Source organism: Microtus ochrogaster, chromosome 10 (assembly GCF_000317375.1).
Source record: "Microtus ochrogaster isolate Prairie Vole_2 chromosome 10, MicOch1.0, whole genome shotgun sequence".
Classification (NCBI taxonomy): Eukaryota; Metazoa; Chordata; class Mammalia; order Rodentia; family Cricetidae; genus Microtus; species Microtus ochrogaster.
In genome coordinates, this window is record NC_022016.1 from 82,826,776 (window position 1) to 82,838,301 (window position 11,526).

Below are 11,526 nucleotides of genomic sequence, written 5' to 3' on the forward strand. Positions count from 1 at the left end.
TGAGGGAAGGCTTGCGGGCCTGAGACGCGGAGTACCTAGCTCTCTGAAGTGAGGGAAGGCTTGCTAGAAGAGCCGCTGAGTGGAAGCGCAAACACAGCTCTCTTATGCCCTTCTTTGATTGGGCACACTGCCCCGAGGCTTTAGTACTAGCTTTCTGGGAGGTTGAGGTAGGGAAAACGCGAGTTCAAGTCTAGCCTGGCTGACAGAGAGTTCAAGGCCAGTCGAGGCAACTTAGTGAGACTCTGCTCAAAACAAAAGGAACAAAAGGAAGGCTTGGGGTAGAACCCAGTGGCAGAGCAAGGCCCTAGTACAGGAAGCACAAAACAAAAAACAAACAAAACCTTTTTTAAAAAATGTAATTATCGGGAGGCAGAGGCAAGTGGATCTCTGTGAGTTCGAGGCCAGCTTGGTCTACACAGCAAGTTCCAGACCAGCCAGGGCTATATAATGAGACCCTATCTCAAATAAATTAAATAAAATGTAATCACCTCAGAATCCTCTTTCTATATCCCATAAATAACTACCAAGAAAAAAAAGCTTTTTAAATATTTTTGGTACAGGGACCAACGTGGAAGCACAGTGGGCTATATCCCAGCCCAAGGCTGAATCTCCAAAGGCTCCCCTTTGGGTTGGAGTCAGTGTTTGGACCATTCACCAACCCCCCTGACCACAAAACAAAACAACCAAACAAGCAAACCAAAACTAACTAAACAAGGTGCCAAGCCAGAGACCCTCCTGACTCACCCCTGTAATAATCACTGAGAACAAAAGTTGTATGAAAACAGCAGGTAGAAACCGTATGTCGTCCTTAGGGACTGGAGCTGAGCTGCCTTCTGTCTTGGTCCCAGAAAGGACCTGAGTGTTGTGTGATTGACTCATGGGCAGGACTCTGGACTCTGGCCTGTGCTGAAATTCAAATGCAATAAATATTGAGGGTTGATGAGCCAAGCAGAGAATCTGTGAGATGCCCATGACTGTGTGCCTGGGTGGTTTGGGTCAATGACGGCGTCTCCGTGATCGTAGCGGACTTGGGACCTGGTTTAAGGGAAATGGCTCTGCTGTTGAGCGCTAACTTCTCCAGGTTCTCTGTGAATCTCAACACCGTGGCAAACCTGGACCCCATACTGTGATGTCTGGGTCGGGGTGCATCTCTCCGAGGGGTCCATAGGTATGGGTCCCTCAAACTGTAAACAGTGCTGGTGGCTTCAGGACTGAGAACCAGTGCCCCAACGGGATCCTGCATTGCCGGCTTCCCTGCATCCCACATCTCTGGGCTTACACAAACAAACCCCACTGAACCAGGACACGGGAGTGCAGGGAACGCACAGCAGCCCTGAGAGTCTAGGAGGTAGAAGAGGCTGCCCTGACGGGCCGTTCCTTCACGGGGCGGAGCTTCCCTAGTCAAGGCTTCCGGTGGGCGACCCTGTACCTGGTGGTGGCAGCAGCAGGCACCAGGAAGGCAGCAGCGGTGAGAACAAGGAGAGAAGTCCGCCAATCAGGTGCTGGGAACTTCTGGAGTCCGTCTGGATTCCTGAGATTCTCTCATCTTGGGGGGAGTAGGAGCCCCAAGAGGGTTCTGGGTAGAGGGCTGAGGACAGCAGCGGCAGCAGAAGAGAGACAAGAGCCTTGTGCGGACTGCGCGGGTGCAGAGGGCGAACATGATGCAGTTGGCCCCTCCCTGGAAAGTGTTCCCAATGCCCTGGTGGAAGGGGAGAGGCATAAACACAGGGCTGGGAGTATCCCAGAAATACAGCCGACGGGACTCAGTGGGCTGCTACGAATCCTATGACCTTTCCAGTCCCAGCCTGTACATTGTGGCGGGATGAGCTCAGATACATGGCCTTAAGCAGAGTTCTGGACAGGCCAGAAGTGGCTGGCCACCTAGCCAGACTTGCATTTAGGCCTTCTGCAGTGAGAAGGATCCGGGATCAGTTAACTCTGCAATGGCTTCTCTAGGCTGCTCAGAACAACCACACAGATTTCTCCCCATCCCTAACTGCAAAGCCATGCTTGTTTGGGGACAGGGAAAGGACACTGAGCTACCCCGCTTCCCATAGGCCCATCCTGGGACCTTAGATGTATCAGTCTGTAGGGAAGGGATCTGGCCATGCCACAGTGGGGTAGCAGGGCCCACGGGGACGGACATACGTGCAAAACAACCAGCACAGGAGACCTGACAGCTGGGGAGCCGCAGAGGGTCAGGACGAAGCGCACAGTGCTCCAGACCCGGAGACAGATGAATATGAGCGGAATCAGGATCAGTTTCTTATCAGCCATGGAGGCGGAGGAGCCTCGCTGCAGCTGGCGCGCCTCACAGATGGGCCGGTACTCAGAGAGGGCCTGGTGCTGTGTGAAGAAGGACAGGGAGCAAAGACCTGAGCCAGGCGGACCCTGCCCGCAACAACCCACGCACATCCACAGGTCCACACAACCCACCAGCCCGGGAAGGCAAGAGAGGGGGCACTGTGGCCTTTTCCACTTGGACGTTGAGGAGGTCTGGAGTCTATCAGATAAACCAGAAGTCATCCCCCACAACCTCCAACTCTCAGATCGGACCCCTGCCTACCCCACATCTCTACAGCAGTGTCTCTGAGATGTCATAAACCCTGCCCAGGATAAACAAGTCATCTCAACCCTCGGGTCCACTGCACCCTCATTTCAGCCAATGACACTTCATCCTTCCTGTCCCCCGTGTGACTTGGGCATGTCTTTTAGTCCTTTCTTCCCCAGGCACACCTGGCCTATAGGCAAGTCGTAAAGGCCACACCTGCAGAACGGACCCAGAAACTGGATACTCTGCCCCACTACCACAGCATAGGTCAGGCATGGTCACCATGTCCACTTGGTCTCCTCCTTCCCATGGCAGGTCGTCCCCAAAGCAGGAGGCAAGTTCTCAGAGGGCATACGGCAGGTCTGACGAGCCCGTTACTCCAAGCTCTTGGTGGCTCCACTCCAACCCTTCCTTAGGCTAGCCCATAAGGGTGAGCCCGCTCAGTCTGGACCTCAGTCCCATTCTCTCCCTTGCTCTGGGTCTCCTCCAGCCCCAGGTCTTAGCTGGTCTTTGCATCTGGAGTGCTCAGTCACTTGCAGGTTCCTCAGCTTCAAGTCCTTCCCCAGCGTCACACTGTGGGTGAAGCTCACAGACAACCATTTTGCAAACAGCCCTGAGCCCATTCCAGCCAACCGTTCTTCCCCACCTCCATCCCTGACGTCGCTCACCCTTAATGCTCAGCTTCTCACTGCTGTTCCCCTCCCCCTCCACAACACGAGATCCCCGGGGCCAAGGAAAGGAAGGGGCAAGCCTTGGCTCTTGCATTCCTGAGGGACGTTGGTCACGGCAGGAAGGATGCTCGATTTCAAATCACAATCAAATTGGTAAAGCCAAATGAACTGGCCAATGAGAGGCTTGAGGCTGGCCATGTGTTGAGGACACTGAAGCCTGGTGAGGGACTAACCGTATGCCCAGCATCCAAGTGGTAAGCTTCAACAGCATACCTGATTAAAAAAACCCACCTCCTCCCCTAAGGGTCCATGACAGCAGCCCAGGGCACTAAGTGCCCGTCTCCCACAGATAGGGAGGGCAGGGCAGAGAGGTCAGCGGGAGGTGGTGCAGCCTGGAGAAGCTGGACCACCTGGCTGCTCCTCAAGAACCAAGCTTGCCTCCCCATTCATTCTCGGCCCCCCTCCCCATCTCCAGGCAGAGAATGACTATGTCCTCACCTCCCTACCCACTCCATACCTTTGCTTTTCTGAAAACCCTTGACAAATCGCAAGAGCTAATTGTCACATGCCAGGGCCAGCCTGGCAAGCAGGGGGCTGCTCTAGGAAGGACAAAAAGCACACACACCGGGGTAGAGCCTGGTAGAGCTGCAGGGGGTGTGGGGGACTTTATTCTCCAGGAGCAGCCCCCATCTTCCCAGGTCAGTGGGAAGAAGAGCAAGCAGAAGAGGTTGTCTGTGTGGGAATGTACTGGTAGCTCTGCTCTCCAGTCAGGACTCCAGACTGGAGTCCAGTCCAGGACCCAGCGAGGAACAGGGCAGGTGAAAATCGGCTAAACGGAGAACTGGAGTCTCAGCATACAGAGGTGTAGGTGCTGTGCCAGGATGAGGTGTCCCAAGAACACAGATGCCCGCAAGGAGCATCCTAACTTAGGAGTGGCTGCTCAGGGCCAGGTGTGGGTCTTTAATCCCAGCACTGGGGAGGCAGAGGCAGGTGGATCTCTGTGAGAGTTCAAGGCCAGCCTGTGCTATGCAGTGAGACTGTCTAAAAGAAAGGAAGGAAGGAAGGAAGGAAGGGAGGGAGGGAGGGAAGAAGAAAGAGAGAAAGAAAGAAAAAGAAAGTACAAAGGAAACGAACTAAGTCAGAAGAACCCATGCCTATGGGTGTGGCTGAGGGATAAGAGTATTTAAGCAAGCAGAAGTCCTGAGTTCAGTCTCTAATAACACAAAACAAAACATCCCAGTAAGATTTGGGGGAAAAAATAAGCCAGGCATGCTTATAGTTTCACTCCGTGAGAAGCAGAGGCAGTAGGATCAGAAGTTTACAGCTGTCCTCGGTTACAAAGTCTGGGCCACATCAGACCCCGTGTCTGTGTCCAGGGCAAAGGGATACAATACATTTGATAGAGCGCTCGCATCACGTATGAAGCCCTGGGTTCAATTCCCAGCACTGCAGAAACTGGCGTGGTGGTGCACACCTGCAATCCTAGTACCCAAGGGGTGGAGACAGGAGGATGAACAGAAACTTAAGGTCATTCTTGACAGTATAGTGAATTCCAAATTCAGGGCAAACTATGACTGTTTCTGCCACCATCAGTTTACCTTTGACCTTGATCGCTCTCTGAGGACCACTCTCCCTTTCTGGACAGCCCTACTGACTTATGATCTCCTGAAAAGGCTGACACTTGGGACACAATTTTGACCACCAAGGGTAGGTGAAGTTATCTGTGGCCACCATCCTTGACTTTGAACTCCTTAGTGTAATACTGGGCTGGCCACACGGTGGCAGTGCAGGACCGCGGTTGAGACGTAGCTCTGTGGTCCAGCTACTTCGGTCTCACCTATACCAGGACTAGACAACAAGCCTATTCACGATCCCTTATTCAGTCCAAGCACAGAGTTCCTATGGCCTGGCACTAGTTTAGTCCCTCAGAGAATTAGTCCCGAAGGGCCAGCACATCAGACACCTACCGCTCTGTTGATGTGTTTTCTGACCAGAAGGTACAGTAGAGGCAGTAAGACATAAGCCAGCATCTCCCACAGCTTCCCAGTCAGGAGCATCCACATGACACGGTCCTCAGCCTCCAGGTTCACCCAGCACCAGCCCACAGACACGTCGGAGGCATCATAGCCTATCTTCTTCAGAGAGACAGCGGCCGCTGTAATGGCCAGCGGGACACCCCAGCTGAAGAATACACGAAAAGAGGGGTGCCAAGGTTAGCCCCTAGCCCTGCAGTGTTATCCCTGCAGAGAACAGTGCTCCCCAAACCAGCATCAGATAGTGTTACAGTGTTCCTGTAAATCAAGGGAGGGCAGGAAGGGGAAGGGGGAGCCTGTTCTGATTTAGAATTTCAGGACTTTGTGGCTTGGTCAGAAGAGCGATTGATTGTGTAGTATGGATGAAGCCCTGGGTTCAATCTCTCGCACCGCAGAAACCGGGCACAGTGGCATATGCCTATAACCTCAGTGCTTGGGAGGTGGAAGCAGACAGATCACAGTAAGTTTCAGGCTAACCTGGACTACACAGTAAAATGCTAGCGTGAGCTACAGACTGAGACACTCTCAAAACAATCTCCTAAATGACACAACCTGCAAAAGATGCGGGTTTGGTACCTCACAACCATCTGGGGCCAAGGGCACTTGCCTGCCCATGGCCTATGATCTCCCATCCAGGCCCAGAGAATCCACTCCCAACTTCTGTACCCCAAGCTCTCCTAGGTTGCCAGGGGACCGACTGAGGTTGTGAGTACTTAGACCTAGATACCAATGCAGGCAAATACTTGTATAGAAAAATAAAATAATTAAAAAATAAAGGTCCAGTGCTCCTCAGAGAGGGGTGTGGCTAGACAGATCCAGCTCTTACACACCCCAGCTGGCTCCTCTCCCTGCACCCACAGGGGTGTGGTCCAGTACGCCAACTTCAGCCTGCGAGTCTAGGCTTCAACATTCACACCCTCGGTCAGTCCCCAGGCAACCTGCGGGATTTTGGGTTTCAGGAATTGGGAGAATCCAGGGTCTAGAATCGTGGGTTATGTGTAGGCAAATCCCCTTGGCTCTGAGGCCTCCTTTCTCACGCGGAGCAAGTGTAGCCTGGCAAGGGTCAAAGTGACCGTCTAGAACATCTGGTCAGGTGGTGCACCGCTGAGGACCCTACTTGGCTCCGCCATTTGGAGAACACCCCCACCACAACACAACTGGAATTAGGTCCAAGCCCCAAGTCTCCTTTCCAAGAATCCCTGCCCAGTCTCCTTCCAAGACACCTTATCAAAGGGACGCCTCTTGTGGAGGTGACACAGGGGTTGAGTGCTCCGACTTTGATGCAATGGGCTGGGTCCAAACTACCACTCTGTGGCCACTTAGGCAAGCTGCTTAGCTTCGGCACGCCAGCATCTCCACAGGGTGGGGGTGATGATGGCACCACCTGAGGAAAGCCAGATGAGCATCCATGCGGCTCCCACAAGCCCAGGCAGCCACACACGTGCCAGCTGCCAGGAAGACTGTGATTAGAGGCAGGCTTGGCCGTACACGCCTGTAATCCCAGCACTGGGAAGGTAGATGCTCGGGAGGCCTGGGCTCCGAGGTGAGACCCCATCTGCTGTAATGTTTCAGTGTTCATTGGAATAAAGCAGGTGGATGTGTGGCGTGTGTATACACACATACATACATACACACACACATACACACACACACATACACACATACATACATACACACACATACATACACGCATACATACATAATACATATGCATATATACATACACACACAAACATACATATATACACAATACATACATTTATCATACCTGTCACTGACAGAAGGATGGGAAGCACACAGCTCTAGCTAAAATTCCTTGGCACGAGGGTACATAAGCAATGTCTACTCTTTCCCCTAAGGTCCCAAACTGAGAACATTTCTGCCGAAGTTCCCTCTGGAGAACCAATGAATTTATTGGGGGTTCCTTACAGCTCATAGGTGGGGGGGTTACTTATAGGTGTGTGGAAGCTCCTTCCTAAAAGGCCATATCAGAAAACTGTTCCTTTAGCCAGCAGAGATGAGGACTTCCCCATGGGTCACCTAGATGGAGGCCCCCATCCCTTAGTCTTCCTATGTGCTCCATCCCTTCCCCAAGGACACACTCAAGTAAGGCAGAGGGACAAACAACAGGTGGCAGGAAGCGGCTGGACACTCACATGAGGGTCTTGTGACCTCTCGACCTCCTCATGAGGGAATGCTAACGGTCAGCAGGCCGGGCTGGGAGAAGTGGGCTCAGAGGACAAGCACGACAGCAGCCTGTACGCGATACGAAAATATACAGTTCCTGGGGCTGCTGGGACAGCTCAGTGGGTAAAAGTACTAAACCTGATGACCTGAGTTCCGTCCCTGGGACCCACGTGGCGGAAGGACAGACCGACTTCCATAAATTGCCCTCTGACCTCCACATGTGTGCCATGGCACATTCGTGCCTGGCCCTCAAAAATAAATATATGTAATTTTAAAAGGTCTACAAGCAAAAACACATATTCATGTTTTTATACCAAGTATGCGTCAAGCCCATACAGCTGATAGAATCTCCAGGGATGCTTCTGGGGAGCCCCACTCTGCCCGACCAATCATGCTCAGGAATTTAGACTGATCCCGGCACACAAATCGAGCTCATAACTTTCATTTTCTGTAGCATCTAAGAAGAAAGTGAAAGCTAGGCCCTGTAACCCCAGCACTAGGGAAGCTGAAGCAGGGGGATTGCCGGGAGTCTGAAGCTAGCTTGGGCTGCAGAGTGAGACCCTCTCAGAAGAAACAGAAAACACAGAGAAGACGACACAGACTGTAAGTTCACTAGACCATGACTAAGGGACTTCTTGGCCAGACGAAGCACGGTGCTCCCAGGTTGCTCAAATGCTTCCTTGTTCCTTCCGCCCCCATTCTTTTTGCGGCCTCCCTGCTGGACACTCAGCTTCCTGTCTGCCCCCACAGGGCACTGTCTCGGCTTCAATTTGGGGCTAGTGACACTTTTACTCTTTATGTTTTAAAGATCTATTTATTTAATGGATGTGAGCGTGTTTTGCCTGCATGGATGTATGCATACCACCCGGAGGCCAGAAGAGAGAGTCATATCCCCCAGAACGGGAGTTTCAGGCGGTTGTGAGCAGCTGTGTGGGTGCTGGGAACCAAACTCAGGTCCTTTGCAAGAGCTCTTAACCGCGGAACCATCTCTTCAGCTGCCTCTGTCCCACAGTTCATGGTATTATTAAAGTTACCTCCATGGCTTAAGTTTTTTTTGAGACAGAGTCTCATGTGGACCAGGCTGACAAGACTGGGTGCCGCCTCGGCTCTCCAAACCTCTGATTATGAAGCAGGGGACCTCACGGATTAGGGTCTGTCCAGGGGGAAGAAAGTTAGCACACCACACCCCGAGCCGATCTCTCACTTGGAGTGGCAACAACAGCACCTCCTGGCAGAGCCTGGCCTCCTAGTTCGTGTTCACCTGGAACCCACGGTCAGGCTCTGCATAGGCCTCCTCCCGTCTCAAGCAGTTACAGACCAAACCGTGCTCCATTCCAGGTCTGTCTCTTGAAGTCCTGACCCTCAGAACCTGAGAAAATGACTGTTTGGAGACAAGGTCCTTCAAGAGTTAACTAAATTCAAATGAGGTGGCTGCCAGTGGGTCCACCCCCAAGAGCAGGTATCTGATAAGAGCAGATTTTGACTCTGACAAGCACAGAGCGACAACTTGTGAAGGTCCAGGAAGTCAGCACCATCTATGAGCCAACCATCTCCAGCTCCACACCTTGAGCTTCTAGCAGGTTGTTGTTGATACCCCATGCAGGAGGGGTCACTACCCTAGCCCCAGGGGAGCTGAGCTCCAGATCAAAGGAATGAACTAGAAGAATTTAGGGAAGAGAAAACTAAAGCAAAGCCACTTGGCTTTCTCCAGTCAAGCCCCTCTGGGGACTCTTTGCCGTTCTAGTTTAAATCCCCAGGGAAGCGAAACTGGAAGCAGTCACAGAGGAAAGAAGCAAGCCACCCTCATATTAGGAATCCCCTGGCGTTCCTGTGATGGCCTCAGGCAGGTGGCTGTCCCCAGAATAGCAATGTGTTGGATGACCACTGGAAGCAGGCCCCTTGGGGATCCCAGCTCTGCCCATCTGGGGACGTTCTGTTATAGAGTGGGGGCACTCTTCCCCCTTCGCAGAGTCCAGTGGAAAAGCTGCCCACTGCTTTCCAAAGAGCATTTGAACCATTAGCCCAGGGCCCCAGTCCGTCCCACGAAGGGCCCCGGTTGGAAGTGGGTTCCAGGCATCCTGTGTTTCTGGGTTCCTTCTGATCCTTGCAGGCTGGCAACTTCTGGGTAGGAAACAAAGTGTGGGTGGGGTCTTCCTTTACCCTCTCTGTGTGCCAAATGGCAATTCCTGGTTTAAGACCAGTGGTTATAGACAGCCTTAAAGTGTTAACAGAACGGGGGAGGGGGTAGAGGAGACTGCCCGGCAACAACACTCCCCTTTTAGAACAGCTCTGGGGAGGAGCCAGAGGGAAGCCCAGCGGAACAGAGCCAGGGTGCAGATGCAGCTTCCCCAGGACAATGGTTACTCACTGTCCCTCTCGTGGGGCAGAGCTAGGACGGGGAAGAGCTAGGACTTGGGAGAGGTTCAGGGGGTCAGTCTCTAGGAGGTCACCATGAGGTCATTCTGTGAATTCAGCTGTGGGAGGGGGAGGGGTATCCTGTGCAATGCAGGACCCACCTGATGACACTGTAGCCCTCAGCAGATGCCCCTGCCCACCTACGTCCTGGGGGAAGAGAAGCAGTTTGATACTCCCAGAAGAATCAAGAGTAACCTCCGCTGTCCCTGAGGCTCTTGCCCTGGTTTCCCACTGTAAGATCTTACCATATAATCTTGGGGAAGGGCACTGAGTAGAACAGATGGAAACCAGCTCCAATGTGGGGGGCACTGGTGCCCTGGAGTGCTGCTCAAGAGACTGCCTGCTCAGTGTTAGATCAGAGGCCACCCTGAGGACTGTGGAGGAAACCATAGCAGCCTTACCTGCCATCCAGGCCCTTCCCTAAGCAGCTAAATTCCTAGCATTCAGCAGCAGCAGCCCCAAGACAGGGTGCGGCAATAGGATTCACTTTCTGAGCAGGTTCACAGAATGGCTAAACTCAGAGACTGCTCCCCTCTAAGCACAGAGACCCCCACTCTAAAGTCTATAAAGGAATTCCCTTTGTCCTGTGGATTGCTGTTGAATGGCCTGTATACCAGCCTCCCATCTCCCCATCTGCCCCCAATCCCCCCAACCCCACCATAAGTGGCTGGTGGAACCAAAGGATGTTTCACCAGCAATCCTCCTCCCTCAACATCTCTCTACCAAACCTGGAAAGAATCTTTGTTGTTTAAAATACTTAAGAATGAGCAGGGCATGGTGACACATGACTTAAATCCCAGCACTTCGGAGGCCAAGAAAGGCAAGAGATATGCAGGTTTCTCTATGAGTTCAAGCCTAGCTTGATCTATGTGGTGAGTTCCAGGCCAGCCAAGACTACATAGAGAACTATCTCAAAACAAACAAACAAACAAACAAAAAAACCCAAAAAACCCAACCAAACAAAAAAACAAGCCACAGGAAAGAAAATGTGGAGGTCATGCATCCTTTCGTGGAGGCTCCCCCTCCTTTATCAGCATTTACCGGCTCTAAAAGCCCCCAGTCTCAGACCCCTACAACAGCAACTGAGCAAGAGGTGGGCATGGTGCCCGGGAGGCAAGGATGGCTGACCTTAACGCAAAGCCAGTCTCCTGGGCTACACAGTGAGTTCTAGGCTAGTCTGGGCTACCGTAGGAGACCTTGTCTAAAACAAATGCCAAGGTAGGCATGGGGTATGGCGCCTGTAATCCTTGCTCTGGGGAAGTGTGACAGGAAGGCCACGGGTCTGAGAGAACACTGGGCTACAGCACAAGGTGGAGGCCAGGCTCAGCTGAGACCCCGCCTCTAAAAACACAAACGAATTCATTCATTCTCTCCCCTGGCCCCTCTCCAGCATGGGTCTGGGAGAGAACACTGAGACACGGCAGGCAGAACCCCGAAATCCAGCTCTGCCCTTGAACTCATGGCAATCTCTCTGCCTCAGCCTGGGATTTCAGTCGGATACCACTAGGCTTGGCTAGACCCTATCTTTGCTTCTTTTTCACTATGGTGTAACTTCCCACTCCCCACACAGCAGAGTCTTGGGGTCAGCTTGGGACATAAGACTCTTTCTTCCTCCATAAATGCAAGGGAGCTCCAGAGGGGTGTGTGTGTGTGTGTGTGTGTGTGTGTG

General features: G+C 52.6%; 1 protein-coding gene across 1 annotated transcript in view; it reads right to left on the reverse strand.

The window, feature by feature from the left end:
- Nucleotides 1–20: 20 nt before the first annotated feature.
- Nucleotides 21–11,526, reverse strand: part of Gpr157 (G protein-coupled receptor 157) — a 17,059-nt gene continuing 5,553 nt past the window's right edge. Inside the window, exons 2-4 of the mRNA XM_005353681.2 lie at nucleotides 5,190–5,403; nucleotides 2,149–2,346; nucleotides 21–1,699 (exon numbers count right to left, since the gene is read on the reverse strand). Coding sequence (XP_005353738.1) covers nucleotides 1,496–1,699; nucleotides 2,149–2,346; nucleotides 5,190–5,403 — 616 coding nt within the window. The 3' untranslated portion in view covers nucleotides 21–1,495. The remainder of the gene's footprint in view (nucleotides 1,700–2,148; nucleotides 2,347–5,189; nucleotides 5,404–11,526) is intronic.